The sequence below is a fragment of the Carcharodon carcharias genome, chromosome 13, assembly GCF_017639515.1.
Source record: "Carcharodon carcharias isolate sCarCar2 chromosome 13, sCarCar2.pri, whole genome shotgun sequence".
In the NCBI taxonomy this organism is placed as follows: domain Eukaryota; kingdom Metazoa; phylum Chordata; class Chondrichthyes; order Lamniformes; family Lamnidae; genus Carcharodon; species Carcharodon carcharias.
This window is the reverse complement of record NC_054479.1, coordinates 86,966,935-86,991,623: the sequence shown is the minus strand read 5'-3', so window position 1 is coordinate 86,991,623 and position 24,689 is coordinate 86,966,935. Positions and strand designations below refer to the sequence as shown.

Sequence of the window (24,689 nt, the reverse complement as noted above, 5' to 3'; positions counted from 1 at the left end):
GGGGGGCAACGGAGCGAACTATTGCATGCCAGACATTATTGCTAAAAGCGCTTAGATCTGCATGGTCGATGCTTGTGTGAGCAGAGCGGGTGTTTTGGTCGAGGGAATGCCTGCTTCTGGCTGTCTTAGTGAACAGAACCTTCTGTAAGCTGCGGCGAATACATTGTGTCTTGTGACAATCGCTGAGATACAATGTGGCATTGTGATTAAAAGTCTGCAACAAAGTGTAACATTGTACAGGAGCAAGGCAAATAAGGAATAGGTCAAAGGTAACTTTCGTGAGAGCGCCAGTCACTTTTGTGTCATGTTGCTAACCAAACAAATACTCGTGGGAGTGTTTCTAAAGATATACAATAAATATGTAGAAAGTTAGTTACTTTTATTCCCCTCAAACACGATGCAAAGCTTCTGACTATTATCACCCACTTTATAAAAAGCAATATTCGGTATTATAACTGGGACACAAGTTACAATACACACAAGTTATTAGGAAATTAGCAAAACAGTGATTGGAGTTGAGAGAGACAGATACAATTCTGACGGGTTTGGTAAACAAACGATGTTGAATAATAAATAGCCGTTGTGTTAGACTGCAGGTCAATTTTAGACAGTATAGTGGGTGGAGTGGGGGCTGTTTCACAATCCTTATTGTCGTCTGGGAGGAATGACGAATCGGAATTGTGTTTCGAATACATAAAGCCAACATTTTTACAACAATTTTTCGTGCCAGTTATTCCAACATTGAAATAATCAAAAATCCTGTGACTGCATGTACTTGTTGCCAATTTCATTGAGACTGCCAATTGGATAGTATCATACTACCATTGGAGGCACTCCAGTGCCAACAGGGCAGAATTGCAGTGTGACAAGTTTACATAGGCAGTTTCCATTATAAATATGGATATTGGCATTTATAATGTACAGCTTCACAATAGCGACTGATCTATATGTGTCTGGTTTGGTCCATCCTCTGAACCCTCGTTCACCTGAAGACACCAGTTTTTCTTGACTCACTGGGATTCATTTTAACTTTCCACTATAGTATAAACGGGACGATATTGCATCAGCTGACTGTTCTACACTTCTCCCAATTTACATCTTCATTTAAATCAATGTGAGATAGAATACATGAAATATAAAAGCATTGAGACCCTTACACCTTGAAATGTTGCATTTTGTCACAGATGCCAAGCAATCTGAGAAGCTTTAAGAGAATGATTTTGCATTGGTTTGTGGTCCCAGGTTATGCCTCGGAGTAATTGGCCAGTAATTGATCTTATAATATCCAATATACCGTGACCTGGAAGGGACAGGTTAAGTTACACACAACTACCCACACCAACAGAATACATTATGTCTCAATGTATCTTCTGATGTGATCATCTAAGTGAGCAATGTCATGGGATATCAGCTAAGGTAAATTGATCACAATAAGTCAAATGATGTATTGCTTGCTGTGACAGGGGAATCCCAGCATGTAACATACAATGTTGATTGTGCTGCTGAGGAAAGGTAACAGTCAAATTGCTGTTAAGTGAGGTCAGTCAGAGTTTAATTGTTAAGTGGGGAAAGTTGACAGAAGAAAAGGACCGTGTCAATGTCAAAAGCAAAATATTGCAGATGCTGGAAATCTGAAATAAAAACAGAAAAATGCTAGAAATACTCAGCAGGTCTGATAGCATCCATGGAGAGAGAAACAGAGTTAACATTTCAGATCGATAACGACCCTTCATCAGAACAGAAATGCTGAAAATCTTTTCTTCCACCAAACTTCATTTTCATTTGTAATAAAATGCAATGACCAATGACCAGAAATAATTGTGAATCAGGAGGTGAGAAGGAGGAAGGAACTTAAAACAATTGCAATCATCAGGGAAAGGGCACTAAGAAAATTATTAGAACTAAAAGCTGCCAAGTCCCCAGGTCCTGATGGACTTCAACCTAGAATCTTAAAAGAAGCGGCTGCTGAGATAGCACATGCATTGGTTTTAATTTTCCAAAATTCCCGAGATTCTGGAAAGATCCAATCAGATTGGAAAATAGTGAATGTGACCACAGCTCTATTGAAGAAAGGAAGGAGACAGGAAGCAGGAAACAACAGGCCAATTAGCTTAACATCTGTCATAGAGAAATTGCTGAAATCTATTATTAAGGAGGTTATAGCTAGGTACTTAGAAAATCTCAGTGCAATCAAGCACAGTCAATGTGGTTTTGTGAAAGGGAAACCATGTTTTTCTAATTTATTGGAGTTCTTTGAGGAAGTAACAAGCAATGTGGATAAAGGGGAATCTGTGGATGTGCTGTACTTAGATTTCCAGAAGGCATTTAACAAGGTGCCACACCAAAGGTTGCAAAATAAGAGCTCATGGTTTAGGGGATAACATATTAGCATGGGTAGAGGCTTTGAATCCATATGACTCTGGACTCATAATGTTAACTCTGCTTCTCTCTTCACAGATGCTGCCAGACCTGCTGAGTTGTTCCAGCATTTTCTGTTTTTAGTTCAGATATCCAGCATCCGCAGTATTTTCTTTGTTTAAATGTAGGGATGTTTTGTTACAGTTGTGCAGGGCATTGGTGAGACCATATTTAGAATACTGTGTACAGTTATGGCCTTCTTTTTAGGATAGGATATAAGTGCATTAGAAGCAGTTCAGAGAAGGTTCACTTGACTGACACCTGGGATGGGGGTGGGGGTATGTGGTTGGTTATCATATGAGAAAAGATTGGACAGGCTGGGCCCGTATCCATTGGAGTTTCGAAGATTGCAAAGTGATCTTGTTGAAACATGTAAGATGCTGAGGGGGTTTGACAGGGTGGATGCTGAAAGGATGTTCCTCTTGTGGGAGAGAATGGAACTAGGGGGCACAATTAAAAAATAAGGGGTCTCCCATTTAATAAGGAGATGAGAAGAAATGTTTTCTCTCAGAGGGTAGCCAATCTTTGGAACTCTCTTCCTCAGAGAGCGATGGAGGTGGGGTCATTGAATATTTTTAAGGCAGAAGTAGGTAGATTCTTGACTAACAAGGGAGTCAAAGGTTATTGGGGTAGGGGGAAGGTGGAGTTGAGGTTGCAATCAGATCAGCCATGAACTTTTTGAATGGCAAAGCAGGCCCGAGGGGCAGAATGTCCTGTTCCTGCTCCTAATTTGTATATTTTATGTTCATACACGTGATGCAAGAAGCTTATATAAATAACCACCATCTTTTGCATTGTTCTTTCAACCTTGGGACCTTAGTTTGAATTCAACCCAGGCTAATGGGAGGAAATCCTACTCTGCATGTAGACTATAAAGATCCTGGAGGAAATAAACTGGGCAGTTACAAACCATTTCCATGCAAGGCAGCAGCTTTCATACATTTCTATGTGTGAATCAACTGCAAATATTGACACACTCCTTGGGACCCCCTGTCCTAACTTTAAAAAGAAGCTACTGAAAGGCATTTTGAGGAATTTCCAGAGTTATGGACAAAAAACATCACTGCTTTTTCAAAGATCCAGCACAGACTTGAGGGGATGAATGAACTGCTGAGCTGTAAGTTTCTATGATGTTTTTATTGTGGGGAAAAAAACGATTCCATTGTATTGTAACAGAAAAAATGTCCCAGCAAAATCAGAAAAGAAAAATAGAATCCTGATTACAGTTTAGAAATGTAATGACTTCAGGAATTTCCCTTGCAGTTTGAAAGCTTTTAAGGTACAAGCCAACTGATGGTTTGGCACTAACTAGCTGGGTTAGTCTTGCTTCATTATTACTCTGACTGCAGCCTGGGCCCCCTTAGAAGCATTACCTCCTCATGATTAAACAGCCCTGTTGATATGGCGTTGCCAACTCTGGATGGATTTATTCCTGGAGCGTTCTCATGTGATCTCCTGCCTCCAACTGTCCCAAAGTCATACTTCCACCATTGATCCCCTAAAACTTCCATCCTTACCACCTTCCTTCACCAATTTCATGGCATGCAGACTGTTCATTACTTGATTGGATGACTCTTGACTGCCTATCAAACAGCGCTTTTTCCTCAATCTTGTATATTTTTATGCCTAATGAATGTAAGTATTCAAAAAAAATTAAGAAATACTTTTCTATGAATACCCCTGTATTTTTTCTCCCAGACGTTGCTGACAGCTGCGTCCTGGAGTTTAATCTTTAATTCCTGGATACTCCAACGCAATCTTGGAGGGCTGGCAACCCCCTCTTTATAGTATATGGTGCTCCCAGAATGATGAGGGGAAAACATTCCCACTTCCAGCCTTCTTCCTGGTCACCATTCCGCATTGCTGGTTCTCTAGTTTCAATTCCTTCTGTGTTAAATTGGCCTCTTCCAGTCATTTTAAAATTAAGTAAAATTGAGAAGGAATAATTTTTCGGACAACCAAGGTTGGTGCACTCTACAATACATTGAATCACATGTGCAGGCGTAAATGAGGATTGAGAGTGAATGTGGTCTTGGGGAATGGTGAAAAATGGGCAATAGAGAATTGGCAACTTTTGGAGCAGTATGTAAAATCAGTGGCTGATTCAATGTCACCCATTGTGCTATTACCCAAGACAAACTTCATTCCTGATGTCTGCTATTTCCCATGACGTTAATAGGAATGACAGAAATTGGAAGAGAGGAACAGTAAAAAAAAGTGGGAGGCAAAACATTTTGGGGGAGGAAACATGGTGCTAGAGGCCTTATTTTCAACTACAGCAAATTCCAACAATTTGGAATTTTTTGAACTTATCAAAATGCTGGAAGCAATTTTTCCTAAACTGACTCAATTTGCTATACAGGAAGTTCTTTACTCAGAGAGTGGTATGTGAACTTGCTACCACAAGGAGTGGTTGAGGTGACTAGTGTGCAGGCATTTAAGGGGAAGCTGGAGAAGTAACTGAGGGGAAAAGATTGGAAGGATATCCTGATTGGATTAGGTGAAGTAGGGTGGGACGTGGCTCATTTGGAGTATGCACCATTTGGGCCGAGAAGCCTGTTTCTGGGCTGTAAATTCCATCTATTTGCAAAGGGGGTAATCTGGCCCCAGTTTGCACCTTTAAGCAAGGTATTTAAGATCTCAAAGACTGCATGGATGTCTAGAGTGCGAAAGAGAGGAAGTGAACATATACTGTGGGCAGTGCTTTTCAGAAGTTGGGTTTAACATATCTGGCTGGGAAATTTTAAATGTAAACTCAGACAATATCAGTGAACCCAGGTAGTCTAAAACAACAAGATGTATAGGTAATACATTTAAATGCATCTGTACTAGATAGCTCAATGAGATTAAGTGACATTGAGGATCCTTCAGTTTTGAAACAAGAGCACTCCAGGGAATTATAGACCAGTTATCTTAATGTCAGTGGTAGAAAACATCATAGAAACTTACAGCTCAGGATTTCATTATTCCCCTCAGGTCTGTGCTGGATTTTTGAAAAAGCAGTGATGCTTTTTGTCCGTAACTCTGGAAATTCCTTATCCTCAATGACCTGTCCAACTCCCTTTTAAAATTTTTTCTGGAATCAGCTTCCACACCTTTTCAAGTAAAGCCTTTCAGATCCCAACAACTATCTGAATGAAAACATAATTCTAATCTCCCTTTTAGATCTTTTGCCAATGATTTTCAATATGTTACTTCAAGTTATTGAACCATTCACTAAATGGAATAATGTTTCTCTATCTACCCAATCAAAACATTTCAACATTTTGAAAACGTCTGTAAGTCACCTCATCTTAACATTCTCTGTTCCAAGTCGAACAATCCTAATGTTTCCAACCTTTCCTCATAACTGAAGTCCCTCATTCCTGGGAAACCTCTGTACCCTCTCTAAGGCCGTTACATCTTTCCTGAAGTATGTTGCCCAGAATCGTCTACAATTCTCCAGCTGAGGCCTAAGCAGTGATTTATAAAGTCCTAGGTGGATCTCCTTGCTTTTATATTTAATTCCTCTGTTGATAAACGCAAGTAATCCCCCGTCTGTTTTTTTTTTTAACTAATTTACCCTACCACCTTTAAGGGGGCCTGTGGACATGGGTTCAAATCCCACCAAGGCAGCTGGTGGAATTTAAATTCAATTAATAGAAACAAATCCAGAATATAATGCAAGCCTCAGTAATGGTGACCATGAAACTATCATCGATTGTCGTAAAAACCCATCTGGTTCACTAATGTCCTTTAGGAAGGAAATCTGTTGCCCTTACCTGGTCTGGCCTACATGTGACTCCAGACCCACAGCAATGTGGTTGACTTTTAATTGCCAACTGAAATGACCTAGCAAGCCATTCAGTGCAAGGACAATTAGGAATGGGCAACAAATGCCAGCCTTGCCAGTGATGCCCACGTCCCATTAAAGAATAAAAAATCTTTAATGATTTGTGTAAATGGGCACTAAGATCTCACTGCTCTTCTGCACTTATCAAAATCCTACTATTTACAATATACTGGCCCCCCAAAGTGCATCACTTCATACTTCTCCACATTGAACTCCATCTGTGATGCTGTAATAACCTGAAGCCTATAACTATTCTACATCACCATCTACTACTTTGACAAAGTTTTGTATTATCTCCAAACTTTATAGTGCTGCTTCTTACACTCGTGCCCACATTGTTTAGATAATGGTATCTTTACTCAAGGATGTAACAGAAGAACATTCAGAAATTGAAAATATAATTAAAAATAGTTAACATAGATTTCAAAATGCAAAAAATAATTTACAAGGATGATATTGTAACCAAGAGTTTATACCTGGTAGGTATGTTCAAATAGGATTTTTTCTCTAGCAAAGGCTGAAGGATGGCCCAATAGGTGTCTTCACCATTTTGAAAGGGTAGATGTAGAGAAGAATCAAGAAATAAGTGTCATGAATATAAGATAGTCACTATTAAATCCAATGGAAAATTTAGGAGAAGCTCCTTTACCCAAAGTGTGGTGAGAATGTGGAACTTGCCACCGCATGGGGTAGCCAAGGTGAACATTGTGGCTGCATTTAAAGGCAATCTAGATAAACGCATGATGTGTGATGTGGAATGGATTAGGAGAATATGCTGGTGGTGTTAGATGAAGATGGGTAGGAGGATGCTCATGTGGAGCATAAACACTGGTATGAACCTGTTGGGCTGAATGGCCTGATTCTGTGCTGGGAATTCTACACAAAAAGATGCAATTCAGTGCTATGAACTGTTGAAGTGGGAAAGCTCACTTTGGATCATTGCCTATGACTGGAGAGGCAGAATATGGACTTTCAACAAGAGTGCTTTTTGTTTCCAGACTGCTTCTTCTGTGGTGAGATGAAAAAATGTTATATTGTCCCTCCCAAACTTTTATCTCATTGTTGAGAGCCCCTTGGGTTAACTTCTCCTCACAATCCAAAACTCCCTAGTGCGAGAACATAAAGAAATCCTTGTTAAAACACTGGTCAATGTCGAAGTCTCTCCAATAATATATCTAATAATAAAGGTGCATGGCTTTTATTATTTTATAAATGTGTGATGGAGGGTTTGAATTTCACAGTTGTGATTTATTACACCAGCGGCTAATAAATTAACATTGATACCAATATAATAAAGATTAATGAACTGTGATAGGATAAAATTCCTATTGGGTAACATTTATTTCATAATATTGAGTATAAGATTGTCCTGTCCATGTTAATAACTAGTTTACTAGAACAATAGTTTAGTAGTTTTTGCTATAGCCATGAATGGGACATTATTTTATAGTTGGTTACTAATGGTAATGCAGACTTCTTGCTGGCATCTCATGGCTCCATGTGGACCTGGTTTTGTGAAGTATTCTGTTTTCCCCACAGCACAATTTCTTTATCTCCTTCATTGTGATAGCCCAGCTGCATCTTTGCTTTACTCTTCTGAAGCCCCCTCCTAGGCTAAACTTTGTTACAGTCCTCACGGAGGAATCATAAACCAAACTAACCAAATTTACCAAATGACCCCCAAAGAAGAAATTACCGACAAGATTTCACTTTTTGCAATTTTTATTTTAACACCAATCTGAATCAACATAAATTACACATGAATCAACAGGCAAACAATACTTCAAATGAAAAGATAAAATTCACCTTAAGTAGTTGATACAGCAAAGACCTGTTTTACACAACCACGAGCATCCACATCACTTCCCTCACAAATGTGGCACCATGTGACTATGCATTTCCACAATATGTTGTTGTTAATTCACACAGGGTAGGTCAGGAGCCCCACCCGACAACAGCTTTCACCTTCGAGTTTCATGAGTACGGTTCTAATCAACAAGACACACTTCTATGAACCCGCTCTCCTTTGGGTCACAACAGTCCTGATGGTGTAGCTTTCCAGACTTTTTTTCAGCTGACCAACCAATGTTAACAGCTTGGCCACTTCTGGGAAACAAAACCCAGCTCTTTAGGGTCTCCAAGGTATTCCCCACACCTTTCCAGGTTTTAGACCTTTTGAGCCAGCTTGCACAGGACCTCCAAGAGCTCCTGTCTCCTTTTCTGTCAAACAAAACAACTGACCTCTTCCTGAGTGATTTGGCAAACCAGTGCAACTGAGGAAACTGAGTGTAGACTTTGGGGCAGAAGTTTTACCTCAGTGGGTGGGCGCGTGCCCATTCTGCTTGAGTGTGAAATGACACATGATGATCTCGGGCAAGCTTCCCAACATCAACGGGCACGTCGTGCGATAGTTCGGTCGGCAGGCACGTGTGGGAATCGGCAGCGCACCCGCCGACAATTAGAAGACAAATAAAATTTTTTGCTGCCAGTTCAACCTTCTGGTTGGCAGGATGATGTTTCCAACAGCAAATAAAATTAAAATAAAAAATTTCCCATCCCATTCATAACATGTCCCTGCTCATGATAGAATCACATGAGGGGGCATGTTTTTTAACATTTAAAAATTCTTTATTTTTGTTTTTCAGAACTCTTCATCTCCCTGAGGCAGCTCTGTGCCCTCCTCCATCCCCCGTCCCCCTCACAGGCAGCGCTGAATGCTGCAGCACACGTTTCACACTGGGCGGGCCTTAATTGACCTGCCAGTGTGAAATCCCGGTCTGGCCCCGATTGTGGGCAGTGGTCGGCTTCTCGACTTCCCCCGTCCGCCCCTGCTGAGCCCACCCGACAAGGGCAAAATTCTGCCCTTGGAGCTTGGTGAGAGAGGGAGTTTATTGAAGGAGGTGTTTGTTTCCTTTTTCTATGTTTCTCACCCTGTAGGAAATGGTTCTTGCTCTACTGCAGGGAAAGGAGCTAGCTCTTTGGTGAGTATCTGGTGATGGCTAAGGTCTATTCAATTCCTAAGGTTTAAAATATTATACAAATTGGTGGTAAAGTTAACAAAATATATAAAAAAAGCAACGCATACAGTGAATAATATAATTAAGTAATTATTTAAAACACATTAAGAATGGCAGAACAGGTGATGTGTCAAGGCTGCAGCATGTAGGAGCTCCTAGATAACATTGTGATCCAGGACAAACACATCGACAGAAAGTGTTTGTGGCTCGAGGAACTTCGACTCAGAGTCATTGAGCTGGAGGCTGAGCTGCAGACTCTGCAACACATCAGGGAGGGGGAAAGTTACCTGGATGCCTTGTACCAGGGGGCAGTCACACCACTTAGGATAGGGTCTTCTGAGTTGTTCAGTGGTCAGGGACAGGAGGGTGCGACTGCGAGTGAGGCAGGTAAGGGGACCCAGAGGACAGAAGTGCAGGGGTGTGAGCCTCTACAATTGTCCAATAGGTTTGAGGTTCTTTCAGCTTGCTTGGATGAGAGTGGGGGCTGCAGGGTGGATGAACAAACTGACCATGGCACCATGGTACAGGAAGCCATTCAAGTGAGAGGAGCAAAAAAGAATGAGGTGGTAGTAGGGGGCAGGATAGTGAGGGGGATTAACACTGTTCTCTTTGGTAAAGAGCGAGAGTCCAGGCGGCTGTTTTGCCTGCCCAGTGCCACTGTTTGGGACATCTGCTCACGGCTGGAGAGGAGCTTGCAGTGGAAAGAGGAGGATCCAGTTGTTGTGGTCCATGTAGGTACCAGAGACATAGGTAGAATTAGGAAAGAGGTTCTGTATAGACAGTATGAGGAACCAGGCACTAAATTGAAAAGCAGAACCTCAAAGGTTATAATCTCTTGATTATTCCCCAAGCCAAGTGCAAATTGGCATAGGGTATATAAAATTAGAGAGATGAAAATGTGGCTCAAAGACAGGTGTGGGAGAAGTGGGTTCTGGTTTGTGGGGCACTGGCACCAGTACTGGGGAAAGTGGGGTCTGTACCATTGGGACAGTCTACACCTGAACTTGGCTGGGACCAGTGTTCTTGTGATCTGCATAACTAGAGATGTGGAGAGGGTTTAAAACTAAATAGTATGGCAAAGGATAAAATGTGGAAAGATGTGTTATATCAAAGAGTAGGGACAAGGTAAGAGAGGAGAATGGTAATATGGGAAATGAGAGTCAGAAAATGGCATGAAGGGACAGAGAGAAAAAAAACTTAAGAAAGCACAAAGAATCAAGGCTAGATGTCACAAAGATAACTAAAAGACAAAACTAAATACTTTGATTCTGAATGCGCGGAACATCCATACCAAAGTAAATGAATTGATAGTGCCCATTGAAGTAAATAAATATGGTCTGATAGCGCATACAGAGACCTGTCTACAAGATAACAAGGATTGGGCCCTGAATATTGAGGGGTATATGACCTTCAAGAAGAATAGGAAGCTAGGTAAAGGTGGAGGGGTAACACTATTAATCAAGGTTGGCATTGGTGCAATAGAGATGACCTTGGTTCAGGAGATCAGGATGTAGATTGGTTTGGTTGGAGATGAGGAATAGAAGGGGAAATAAGTCACTAATGGGAGTGGTCCACAGGCCCCCTAACAGTAACCACAATGTAGGACAAAGTATACAAGAAAAAATATTGGGTGCTTGTGATAAAGGATTGGTAATAATCATGGGTGACTTTAATCTACAAATAAACTGGAAAAAACAGATTGGCAGTAGTAGCTTGGATGAGTAGTTCATAGAATGCTTTTGAGATAGTTTTGTAGATCAGCATGTTCTGGAACCAACCAGAGGGCAGTTTATATTAGACTTAGTATTGTGTAATGTGACAGGATTGATTAATGAGCTCAGGGTAAAGGCACCCCTAGGTAGTTGTGACCACAACAGGATTGAATTTTGCATCCAGTTTGAAAGGGAGAAGAGTGGGGTCTAAGACTGGTATTTCAAACTTAAACAAGGGCAACTATGTGGGCAAAAATGCTGAGCTAGCTGAAGTTAACTGGAGTATTAGGCTAGGGGATAGTGAAGTGGCAGACATTTAAAGGGATTTTTCAGAATGCTCAGAATAAGTATATTCCTACTATAAAGAAAAGTTCTAAAGGAAGGACCTAAGATGTTAGGAATGCATCAAACTTAAGAAAAAGCACATAACTGCGCAAAAATGAGTAGCAGATCAGATGATTGGTCAGAATGTAAAGAATGGCAGAAAATGACTAAAAGGTTAATCAGGAGAAAGAAATTTGAATATGAGAGGAAGCTAGCGAGAAATGTAAAAACAGATAGCAAGAGTTTCTACAGGTAATTAAACAGGAAAAGAGTAAGTAAAATGAGCGTTGGTCCTCTAGAGAATGACAATGGAGAGTTAATAGTAGATAATAAGGAAATGGCAGATGAAATGAACAAATATTTTGCTTCTGTCTTCACTATAGAGGATATAAAAAACATTCCAGTCATAGCTATAAAACCGGAGGTGGAGGGGAGAGTGGGACTTGGTGAAATAACAGTCTCTAGGGAAGCGTTACTGAGCAAATTGATGAAGCTGCGGGCTGACAAGTCTCCAGGTCCTGATGGACTTCATTCTAGGGTCTTAAAAGAGGTGGCTAATGAGGTAGTAAGTGCATTGGTGTTAATTTTCCAAAATTCTCTAGATTCTGGAGAAGTTCCATCAGATTGGAAATTAGCAAATATAACCCCTCTATTCAAAAAGGGAGGAAGGCAGAAAACAGGAAACTATAGGCCAGTTAGCTTGACATCTGTCCTGGGGAAAGTGTTAGAATCGATCATTAAAGAAGTTATAACTGGGCACTTAGAAAAACTCAAGGTAATCAGAAAGAGTCAGCATGGTTTTGTGAAAGGGAAATCATGTTTAACCATTTTATTAGAGTTCTTTGATGGAGAATCAGGTGCTGTGGATAAAGGAGAGCCTGTAGACGTACTGGACTTGGATTAAACATTTGATAAGATGTCAAAGGCTATTGCAGAAAATGAAAACTCATGGGCCAGAATTTTTGGGTTGGCAAGTGGGGTCAGGGCCCGCTTGCCGACGCATAAAATGACACCTAAAATGGCAGGCGTCCCAGCATCACCGCATGTCATTTAGATTTTCAGATCGCCCATTTAAATATCAATTAAACTAATAAACTGAACTTCCTGTCCAACCTTAAAGTTGGCGGACAGGCGAAGAGCCCAGACGGCCTTCGCATTTTTTATGGGACCTCATCTATGGGCGGGCTGAGGTTTCATGAAGTGTTCATAAATTGAATAAAAGCTTTTATAAAAATTCATTGACATGTCCCAGCTCATAATACACTGTCACATGAGGGGACATGTCTTAAATGTTTTTCTTTTCTTGATTTAAATATTTAAAACTTAAACTAATCTCCTTGGGGTACAGAGGTGCCTTGGGGAGATTTCTGCTCTTTTTCGTGCTCATGCGTGGAAGAGCTCAGGCCCCAAATCAGGGAACTCCACCCACACAGGCATGTTACACGCCCAGCGTAATTGGCCCGCCCACATAAAATGGTGGCGCGGATCCGATCGGGGGGCGAGTATGCATAAATGGGACCGTTTTTGATTGGCAGGATATAGCTAGTGGGGTCCCGCAGGGTTCTATGCTGGGGTCTCAACTTTTTACAATTTATAGCAATGACTTAGATATAGGAAGCATAGGCATCATAGCTAAATTTGCAAATGACACAAAGATAGTTGGAAAGATGTTGTGAAGAGGACATAAGGAGTTTTTTTTAATTCATTCACAGGATGTGGGCTTTGCTGGCTGGGCCAGCATTTATTGCCCATCCCTAGTTGCCCTTGAGAAAGTGGTGGTGAGCTGCCTTCTTGAACTGCTGCAGTCCATGTGGTGTAGGTACACCCATAGTGCTGTTAGGGAGGGAGTTCCAGGATTTTGACCCAGCGACAGTGAAGGAACGGCAATATATTTCCAAGTCACGGTGGTGAGTGACTTGGAGGGGAACCCATGTTGGTGGTGTTCCCATGTTCCCATCTATCTGCTGCCCTTGTCCTTCTAGATGGTAGTGGTCGTGGGTTTGGTAGGTGCTTCTTGAAGGAGCCTTGAATTCCTGCAGTGCATCTTGTAGATGGTACACACTGCAGCCACTGTGCATCGGTGGTGGAGGGAGAGAATAATTTTGCAGACTTTTATAGATAAGTTGAGTGAGTGGGCAAAAATCAGGCAGATGGAGTATAATGTGGGAAAATGTGAAGTTGTTCACTTTGACAGGAAGAATAAAAAAGCAGAGTATTACTTAAATAGAGAACGACTGCAGAATTCAGAGGTGCAGAGGGATTTAGGTGTTCTCGTTCAGGCGTCAAAAAATGTTAGTTTGCAGGTGCAGTATGTAATCAAGAAGGCTAATGGGATTGTTTTCCTTCATTACGAGAGGAATTGAACATAAAAGTAAGGATGTTATGCTTCAGTTATACAGAGCATTGGTAAGACTGCACCTCGCATACTGTGTACAGTTTTGGTCTCCTTATTTAAGGAAGGATATAAATGCTTTGGGGGCAGCTCAAAGGAGGTTTACTAGATTGATTCCCAGAATGAGTGTGTTGTCTTGTGAGGAAAGGTTGGACAGACTGGACTTGTTTCCTCTGGAGTTCAGAAGAGTGAGGGGTGACTTGACTGAAGTACATAAGATCCTGAATGGTCTTGACAAGATGGATGTGGAAAGGATGTTCCCTCTTCTGGGTGAATCCAGACTAGCGGGCACTGCTTTAAAGTTAGGGATCACCCTTATAGGACAGAGATGAGGAAAACGTTTTTCTCTTAGAGGGTTTTGGGACTTTGGAACTCTTTTTAAGGTAGAGGTAGATAGATTCTTGTTATGCATGGGAATCAAGGGTTATTGGGGGTAGGTGGGAATGTAGAACTCAAAACACAAATAGATCAGCCATGATCTTATTGAATGGCGGAGCAGGCTCGAGGGGCCGAATGGCCTACTTCTGCTCGTATTTTGTATGTTTGTATGTTCTTCCCCTCACAAATTCTGTGTTCCTCTTTCTGTCTCCACCTGCTTTCTCTCTTTGTCTGCAGCTCTACACTGATCACCATCATCCTTCAATTCCTTTGCTTGTAACTCCTTTGTGTCTGCAACCTTCCTTTGTGTCTGCCAGCCATACAACTTGTTTCTAACTTCCTTCCAGTTGGTATTGCTTCCAGGTCACCAGATCACATGAACCAATATTTCTTATTACCCAAGAAAGATATAATTGATCCCTATACAATTGATGCAAACTCTTAAAAGGCTTTTTCAAACATTCTTAAAAACAATCGTAGATTCCACAGACCTTTTAATGGAATTACAAATTTTCCTTCCTGTACTTCTTCTAGGCCATAGGTCATTGCAGCTTAAAAGTGCAAGAAGACAAGAATTAGGAGTAGGCCATTCATCCCCTCGAGTCTGGTCTGCCATTCAATAACATCATGGCTGATTTGATTGTGTCTTAACCCCACATTCCTGACCTGCCCCCCCATAATCCTTGACTCCCCAATGCTCAAAAATCAAAAGCAAATTGTATCCTCATTAAAAAATGTTATTTTTTGCCTTGGCCATTTCTTGTCCAAATCTCAGATCCATAAACATAATTTTTATGGAATTCCCTGTTACCCTAAGATTGCTCCTTGTCCTGCCTTAATATGACTCTGTGAAGGTAGAGGGACAAATGCGCTCAGTTTCCCTCTCTGCAATTTCTGTTCATGTTTTGAACAAATGTCTCCAATACAGACTCAAATCGGTGTCATGTTGATCTATTATTGTAACATCTGATTAGACAGAGTGGGTCTTTAAGATAATGTTGGAAAAGAGAGAAGAGATTTAATCTATTTGCGCTTGGATAAGTAATAAGTATTGCTTATTGTAATACTTTGATGTAATGACAGCAATTGAGAGCAAAACTGATCTTAGTACTCAGACCTTGTCTGCTGAAGGCTTAAGAACATAGAAAGAGTAGGTGATTCAACCTCATGAGATTGTTGCACCATTCAATTAAATCATCAAAGACTTTCACCTCAACTCCATTCCCCTGGCCGTTGAAGAATATTTTGCTGTTTGCATGCTGAAAAATTTTTCCATGTATGCAATGTCACTCAGGATATTTCCTTTACACTGAAGGGCCTCCATCCTTGGGGTTTTGCCTAAAAGTCCTTTCTTGGCCATATGAACCTACAGCTGAGAGGTTGATTAGAGGCTTACCTGTAGGTCAAGTTAGAAGCTGCAGCATTGGGATAGACCATTCGGTTCATAGCTTCATTTATCCTCCACACAAGCAAATAATTCTGAGCACATTTGCCCATTTTGTCCCCATGTCCTTGCACACCCATTTATATTCGACCAACTATTCAATTCCATCTTGAATTTTATCATAGTTTCTGCTCCAGTCACTATCCCTGGAAGTGAATTCCACAGCCTCACAACTCTGTATGAAGAAATTGCTCCTGCCCTCTGTTCAAAGTCTCTTATATTTAATCTTGCATATATATCCCCTTTTTCATGACCCCTCAACTAATTGAACTTGGCCATTTGTCAGAGATTGGGGGCTGGATTTTTGCTACCGAGGTGGGTGACTCGAGTCAGGAATTTTCTCCATTCAGCGGACCGGTCTCAGTATAAAGAGCTCTGACAGACCCGATTTTCACTCTGGGGAGTCAGGGCAGGATAGAGTTGGGCCCACCGCCCCCAGAGGCAGGTCGGAGGTGGACATACAAGCAGCCGAGCAATGAGGCAGGCTGGTTAAAAGGTCCGCCTCTGTCCTTTGAGACTTCATCCCAGTTGCTAACATTTTAGGCCTTCTAGCCCTCACACCTCACACTCCTTCATCCCAACCAGCCACTCCTGTGCCACCTCCAGGCCCTCATATCCTCCATCCCAATTCATGACCTCACCCACTCCAATGGACCCTCATACCCTCCATGCCAACTTGTGCCTCCACACACACAGTCCCATGCCAGCTCAAAACCAACTTATGCCCTCCCAGCTTGGCTGAGAACCCAAACTCTATTAAAATGATTAACTTTGTTGTCACAGCTGGAGAGAACTGTTAACTTTGTTTGATTGACAGTTTTATGATGTTATAAGAAGCTATTTTTTCCCTGATCTCTTTTACCAATGGCTCAATGTTAACTATGCAAGGTAAAGAGGTGTCAATTGTTCATAACTCCTGTTATCTTAAAAATTCTGGTTGATTTCGACTTTCATCGGATTGCAGCAACGGCAGTTTTTTTCAAGAAAATTATGAATAGGTGCTTTTTTTAAACGGTTTCACACATGCCATTATTTCTATAGGGTTAATTGGTTCTGTACAGTGTATATGCTTGATGAATGAGCATGGAAATACCATGAGTTGACATTAAGGGTTTTGGGGGCATTGGGAGTGGGGGCAATGAGTTGGCATGAGGGACATAAGGGGCCATTGGAAGTAGGTCGGGAGTATGAGTTGGCATGGAGGGGGGTATGATTAAGACCTTTTGACCTTACCTTTCAAAAGGTTCCCTAATCCAGATTATGGTCCACAACTCCTCTGAGATCCGTGAACCACAAGTCATGGAGAAACTGGCCTGACTGCATGAAAATTACAGGGGTGCTAGGTGATGCCAACTCCACAATGGAGCCGGTTAGGTTGGGAGTTCAGGGTGTGGGCTCATTACCACATCCTAATCCCACACCACCAAACATTGGGGACGTCAGGAATGGGGACGGGAATCCCAGAATTGGGTCCCGTCCACCATTTTAAACTGGACCAGGAGTCCTTTACGATTCTGTGAAAATCTGGGCCCTGACATAAGGGGCTGAATTTTTCCAGTCCCTGGGAAGTGGGTTCGGAGTCAAGGCTGGGAGCAAAGCTGTAAGATAGCCTATTGGGTCGGCTATCTGATGCCTTCCTGTCTCTGCGTGGTCTTGCCATAGGCGGAGTCAATGTGGCACAAATTACCCACCTGGCAGCAATGGGTTGCCAATTAGGTCCATTAATGGGTCAATTGGGGGAATGTTGATGGCATTGCCAGGATTTTTCAGTCAGTGGACAGATCCCTCACCGAGGATAGGAGCCTCACACATAACGGGATGTGGCCTCCCAGCAGCAGGCTAGGGGCCCATCAGCATCTCCTCACCACCATCCCAACATGGATCTGCTGGGGTGCTATGGCTATAGCTGCACCTGCAAGTCATACTGTGGAAGAATTCCCCTGCCACAGTGATGGCCTGACAGCGGTGGCCACGCGTGATTTTTAATTTTTCCCAGCGCTGCAGAATGTGTCTCCATTTTGAGGTACCCTCAGCAGCTCCTTCCTCTCCCATTGTGGGTTCCGACTGGACATCACAGCAGGCCCTCTGATTGGGCTTCCTGCTTCTATAGCCTACTCGATGTTCTCAATTGGACAGGACTCTTGGAGGCAGCTTCTTAATTGCCTGCCTCCAGGAAGATCACAAGCAACATCCCAACTGGGAATTGAGGCTGTGTTGGTTCATGAGCCACCTGGGAAAAGCCAGCCTGAGGGTTGCACAACTGTCTAAAACTTCCTTTTTGATTCTTCCCCCGATTTCCAACTCAAGGCGATTACCTCCCTCTGCAAACTTGAGGAGAGGCAAATCAAACCTGCCCTCGAGTAGATAAAAAGCTTCAAGGCAAACATTTCTAGGGGCTGAGAGTCTTTGCACTTAAAACTCAACCTTTAAAATTTAACAAGACTGCTTTTAAGTTTGAACAGAGGGCCGTACATTTACATCCAGACTCTGAAACAGCCCTCTGAAGTGGCTCAGCAAGCCAATCATTTATAGCTGCACAGCCCTTCAAGGAGAAGACTCATCACCACCTACTCAAGGGCAACAAGCATGGACAATAAGTGCCAGTCTTGCCAGCGTAGTCCTCACCCTGAGAATAAAAATTAAACTGTTTCTCCATTGCACTATTTCCTGCCAGATGGTTATAGGCACTTCCTTTGAGTTTTCTCAGCTTTGAAAAACAGGTTCACTTGCCAATACATTGGAAGCCAAGAATATGGGGCCGTCTGGGGTTGGCATATTATAACTTCAGCCAAGGAAGGATTACTGGCGGTCATTTTTAACACTGACTCTTTATAAAGGGCTTCACGGAGGGAATTCCAGAGCAGGTAGGCTGGAGGACTGGAGTTCTTCAGTAATTCCTGATAGCATCAAGAATGGGCATAGGAAACTGCTCATCATATTTCATTTCTCAAGTGTCTAGGGATATGGTTCAGGGTTTTAATTTGAATGATTCTGGCATCCATACGGACTCAGTCTGTCACCACTCTTGTTCCTATCTGTTTTCTCATTTGGGATCTCAAGGCTGGGATGGATTGAGTTAGGTCACTGCCTGTCACTCATATCACCCAATATATGTTTCCCCATAATGTTTTATGTAAGATGGACATAAAACATCACTCAGAATTAAAAGCTAGCACAGACTCGGCTTGCCAAGAAGGATATATAACCACAGATTAACAGAACATGTTTTACTCTGAACAGAGTGCCAATTAATTAAGGCATGTTGCATTATAGATAAATGTTGAGGTTCCAGTCATTAAGCACCATATAAATATTGCTGGCCTAATATACATGTGGAAGATGGTTAACTGTCAGCACGTGCAAAGTATTCTAAAATCAGTGATTATTGCATAATGAGAAAAGACTGAGTAATATTCTGTAATAAGAAATAACAAGCTTTTAAAGAAAACAATATCTAAATATTTCAGTGGAATTTTTATTTTCCAGATCTGTTTGGCTGCATTGCTGGGATTTTATATGTACTGTATCACATACCAGGTTGATGAGAAGACATCACTACAGTTTATAGCTAAGGTAATTGATGACTGATGTAGTAATGAAATTGAATAACAATCTAATCAGCATTGAGCCCAGTCTCAGTAACCCGGGTTACATCGGGGTTTGATAACAGCCTTGTGCCTGCCAGTTTGTCCATTCCTTAATCTGGTGAGATATCATTTCACTTCACAAATATCAGGGAAATAATGTATTATCACTGGAGTTAATGGAACGGCTGAAGCTGATGAATTTGAGGTGTAATTGTTCCAAGCTGGTGTTGAAATTCTCCAGGCAGGTAATCTGTTTTTATACACATCCATTGTCAAGTTAAGGTGTGACAGAATAAAATAGCGCATTGTGGTGAAAAAAGTAATGAAGTATTTTTAAAGTTTTTTGTATCTTTAAAGAGTTTAAGTGTATCAAATCTCACTTGGTTGACTATCTTATCAATAGAACATTTCTCGTGAGTAAATAGAAAGTTAACTCCAGTTAATTAATTAATTAATTTCATTACATTACACTTGTCTCAATTTAATTTCATAGAACCGTAGAATGGTTACAGTACAGAAGGATGCCATTTGGCCCATCGTGTCTGTGCCAGCTCTCTGGAAGAGCTACTCAGTTAGTCCCGTTCTTCTGTCTTTTCCCCATAGCTCTGCAAATCTTTTCTCTTCAGATAATTATCCAATTCCCCTTTGAATGCCGTGATTGAATCCTCCTCCACCACACTCTCAGGCAGTGCATTCCGGATCCTAACCACTCGCTGCTTGAAAAAGTTTTCCCTGATGTTGTCCTTGCTTCTTTTGCTAATCATCTTAAATCAGTGTCCCCTGGTGCTTGACCCTTCCGTCAATGGGAACAGTTTCTCCCTATTCACTCTGTCCAGGCCCCTCTCGATTGGGAGGCGATGGAGTAGTGGTATTGTTACTGGACTAGGAATCCAGAGACCCAGGGTAATTCTCTGGGGACGTCTCGAATTTTGCCTCGGCAGATGGTGGAATTTTAATTCAGTAAAAACCTGGAATTAAAATTCTAATGAAACCATGAAACTACAATTGATTGTTGTAAAAACCCATCTGGTTCACTAATGCCCTTTAGGGAAGGAAAGCTGCCGTCCTTACATAGTCTGGCCTACATGTGACTCTGCCCTCTGAAATGGCCTAACAAGCCACTTAGTCGTATCTAACCACTACAGAGTCTTAAAAAAGGAACACAACTGGACGGGCCACCCAGCATCGGCCTAGGCATTGGAAACGACAAAGGCAAACTCAGTCCTGTTGACCCTGCAAAGTCCTCCTTACTAACATCTGGGGGATAGTGCCAAAGTTGGGAGATCTGTCCCACAGACTAGAAAAGCAATGGCCTGACATAGTCATCCTTATGGAATTATACCTTGCAGATAATGTCCCAGACACCACAACCACCATCCCTGTGTATGTCTTGTCCTACAGCAGGACAGGCCCAGCAGAAGTGACGTCATAGTGGTATACACTCGGGAGGGAGCTGCCCTAGGAGTTTTCAACATCCACTCCGGACCCCATGAAGTCTCATGGCATCAGGTCAAACATGGGCATGGAAACCTTCTGCTGAGTACCATGTAATGCCCTCCCTCAGCTGATGAATCAGTGCTCCTCCATGTTGAACACCACTTGGAGGAAGAACTGAGGGTGGCAAGGGCGCAGAATGTATTCTGGGTGGGGAACTTCAATGTCCATCACCAAGAGTGGCTCGACAGCACTACTACAGACCAAGTTGGCCGAGGCCTAAAGGACATAGCTAATAGACTGGGTCTGTGGCGGGTGGTGAGGGAACCAACAAGAGGGAAAAATATACTTGACCTCATCCTTACCAGCCTGCCTGCCGCAGATGCATCTGTCCATGACAGTATTGGTAGGAGTGACCACCGCACAGTCACTGTGGAGACGAAGTCCCACCTTCACATTGAGGATACCCTCCATTGTGTGGCACTACCACTGTGCTAAATGGGATAGATTTTGAACAGATCTAACAACTCAAGACTGGGCATCCATGAAGCACTGTGGGCCATCAGCAGCAGCAGAATTGTGCTCTAACACAATCTGTAACCTTATGGCCTGGCATATCCCCCACTCTACCATTACAATCAAGCCAGGGGATCAATCCTGGTTCAATGAAGAGTGTAGGAGGGCATGTCATGAGCAGCACCAGGCATACCTAAAAATGAGGTGCCAACCTGGTGAAGCTACAATGCAGGACTACTTGTGTGCCAAACAGCATAAGCTGCAAGTGATAGACGGGGCTAAGCGATTCCACAATCAATGGATCAGATCTAAGCTCTGCAGTCCTGCCACATCCAGTCATGAATGGTGGTGGATAATTAAACAACTCACCGGAGGAGGCTCCACAAATATCCCCATCCTCAATGATGGAGGAGCTGAGCACATCAGTGCAAAAGATAAGGCTGAAGTATTTGTTGTAATCTTCAGCCAGAAGTGCCGAGTGGATGATCCATCTCGACCTCCTCCGGAGGTCCCCAACCTCACAGATGTCAGTCTTCAGGCAATTCAAATAACTCCATATGATATCAAGAAACGGCTGAAGGCACTGGATACTGCATAGGCTGTGGGCCCTGACAATATCCCAGCAATAGTACTGAAGACTTCCGCTCCAGAACTTGCCGCACCCCTAGCCAAGCTGTTTCAGTACAGCTACAAAATTGGCATCTACTTGGCTATGTAGCCAGGTATATCCTGTACACAAAAAGCACGAGAAGTCCACCATGCCAATTACTGCCCCATTAGTCTACTCTTGATTGTCAGTAAAGTAATGGAAGGGGTTATCAACAGTGCTATCGAGTGGCGCTTGCTTAGCAATAACCTGCTCACTGACACCCAGTTTGGGTTCTGCCTGGGCCACTCAGCTCCTGACCTCTTTAGAGCCTTGGTTCAAACATGGACAAAAGAGCTGAACTCCTGAGGTGAGGTCTGGGTAACTGACTTTGACATCAAGGCCACATTTGACAGAGTGTGGCATCAAGGAGCCCTGGCAAAACTGGAGTCAATGGGAATCAGGGGGAAAGCTCTTTGCTGGTTGGAGTCATACCTAGCACAAAGGAAGTGGAAGGTTGTTGCAGGTCAGTCATCTCAGCTTCAGGACATCACTGCTGGAGTTCCTCAGGTCCTAGGCCCAGCCATCTTCAACTGCTTCATCAATGACCTTCCTTCCATCATAAGGTCAGAGGTGGGGATGTTCGCTGATGATTACACAATGTTCAGCACCATTTGCAACCCCCCAGATACTGAAGCAGTCCATGTCCAAATGCAGCAAGACCTGGACAATATCCAAGCTTGGGCTGACAAGTGACAAGTAACATTCACACCACATAAATGCCAGGCAATGACCGTCTCCAATGAGAGAATCTAACCATTGCCCTTGATGGTGAATGGCATTACCATCACTGAATCCCCCAATATCAACATCCTGTGGTTACCATTGACCAGAAGCTGAACTGTACTAGCCATATAAATACCGTGGCTAGAAGAGCAGGTTGGAGGTTGGGATTTCTGCAGAGACTAACTCACCTCCTGACTCCCCAAAGCTTGTCCACCATCTACAAAGCACAAGTTAGGAGTATGATGGAATACGCCCCACTTGCCTGGATGAGTGCAGCTCCCACAACACTCAAGAAGCTTGACACCATCCAGGACAAAGCAGCCTGCCTGATTGCTACCACAACCACAAACATTCTCTCTCTCCATCACCAATGCACAGTAGCAGCGTGTACCATCTACAAGATGCACTGCAGGAACTCACCAAGGCTCCTTACACAGCACCTTCCAAACTCACATCCAATACTATCTAGAAGGACAAGGGCAGTAGATACATGGAAACACCACCACCTGGACGTTCCCCTTCAAGCTACTCACCATCCTGACTGTGAAATATATCATCCTTCACTGTCGCTGGGTCAAAATCCTGGAACTCCCTTCCAAACATCACTGTGGATGTACCTACACCACATGGACTGTAGTGGTTCAGCAATGCAACTCACCACCACCTTCTCAAGGGCAGCTAAGGATGGACAATAAATGCTGGCCTAACCAGAGAAGCGTGACTTAATAAAAAGAAACCTCCATCAAATCTCCTCTTCACCTTCACTTCCCTGAGTAGAACAGCCTTAGCTTCTCCAACCTATCCTCATAACTGAGGTCTCTCCCCAGGAACTATATTCGTAAGTTTGTTCTGCACTCTTTCCAATGCCTTCACGTCCTTCCTAACATGCGGTTCCAGGACTTCAATGAGTGTCTTTTAAAGATATATTTTTGGTTAAGAGTACCAACTTAGATCAGCTAGATTACCATAACGAGCAATATGAATAAATGATTTAACAAGGTACTAGCAGTTCTTGTATAAAATCCTCTGTCCATGACATCAGTTTTATTCATTAAATGTAAATGATGTAATTGGGATGGACATTGCCAGAGACTGTGAATTTCACTACCATTTACTCAGTCCCCACCACCAAGATAAGAAAGACACAACAAGAAGCTTAAGGAAACTAGAATTAGAAGTGAAGTAAGTATTAGACTAAATGACATTCCACTTGGGATTAGAAGAGATGTTTTATTGCTGGCAATCCCCATTATTTAAACTGATAGAAACAGATATTCTCCATGCACCATCCGGAGAAAGTGTTCCAAGATATATAAACACAAATGAGCTTTATTTCTTTTGACTTCAGAATTAATTTCCATGTAGATGATATATTCCACTGCTCCTGCAGATCCCCAGTTCCACTCCACTAGTGAAGCTGTACAGTCAACTGTCTAGGCCCTAAGCTCCCTAAAACTCTTCACCTTTTAACCTTTCTCTTTTCCTTATATACACTCCTTAAAATCTAGGTTTTTACTCATCCCCTATCTTAATATCTCCTTATATAACTCAGTATCAGATTCTGCTTGATAATACCCTTGTGAAGTGCCTCAGGAATGTTTTACTATGTCAAAGACACTGAATAAATACAAGTTGTTGTTAATCTTCACCCTTATCATTTACATCTCAAAATCATTGAAAGTGAATGCTGTGAAGTACAAAAAATGTTTGTCCTCTCAATTTTTATTTTGCCAGTGCGATTGTAAACATTGCCAGCCTCCAAGCCACTCCTCCTGGCCAATTGTTCTTGTACAGAGACAGCTACACTGTAGGAGTTTGCCAGTGCGGTGGGCATGAAGTAGGAAGAACCACATGGGCTAGGGTTAATCTTTCTGTTGGCTAGGTGAAGGGTGGGTGTCAGCCTAGGTGCCATTAGGTCTCAGTTGGTAGCATTCTTGCCTCTGAGTCAGAAGGTTGTGGCTTAAAGTACCCCCAAAAACACAGAAATCAAAGCTGACACTCCAGTGCAGTACTGAGGGAGTGTTGCACTGTTGGAGGGACCATCTGTTAGGTTGATGTAAAAAATTCCATGGCACAATTTCAGAGGAGAACAGGGGAATTCTCCCTGGTGTCCTGGCCAATGTTTATCCTCAATCAACATTACTAAAATGGATGATTATATTGCTGGTTGTGGGAGCTTACTTTCTCATATTGGCTACTGTGTGTCCCACATTACAATAGCGATTGTATTTTGAAACAGTATTTCATTGGCTGAAAAGTACTT

At 42.4% G+C, this 24,689-nt stretch overlaps 1 protein-coding gene across 1 annotated transcript in view; it reads left to right on the top strand.

Annotated features, from left to right (window-relative positions):
- sspn (sarcospan (Kras oncogene-associated gene)) overlaps window positions 1-24,689 on the top strand; it is a 46,676-nt gene that overhangs the window by 689 nt on the left and 21,298 nt on the right. The window contains exon 2 of the mRNA XM_041201903.1: window positions 19,004-19,090. Coding sequence (XP_041057837.1) covers window positions 19,004-19,090 — 87 coding nt within the window. The remainder of the gene's footprint in view (window positions 1-19,003; window positions 19,091-24,689) is intronic.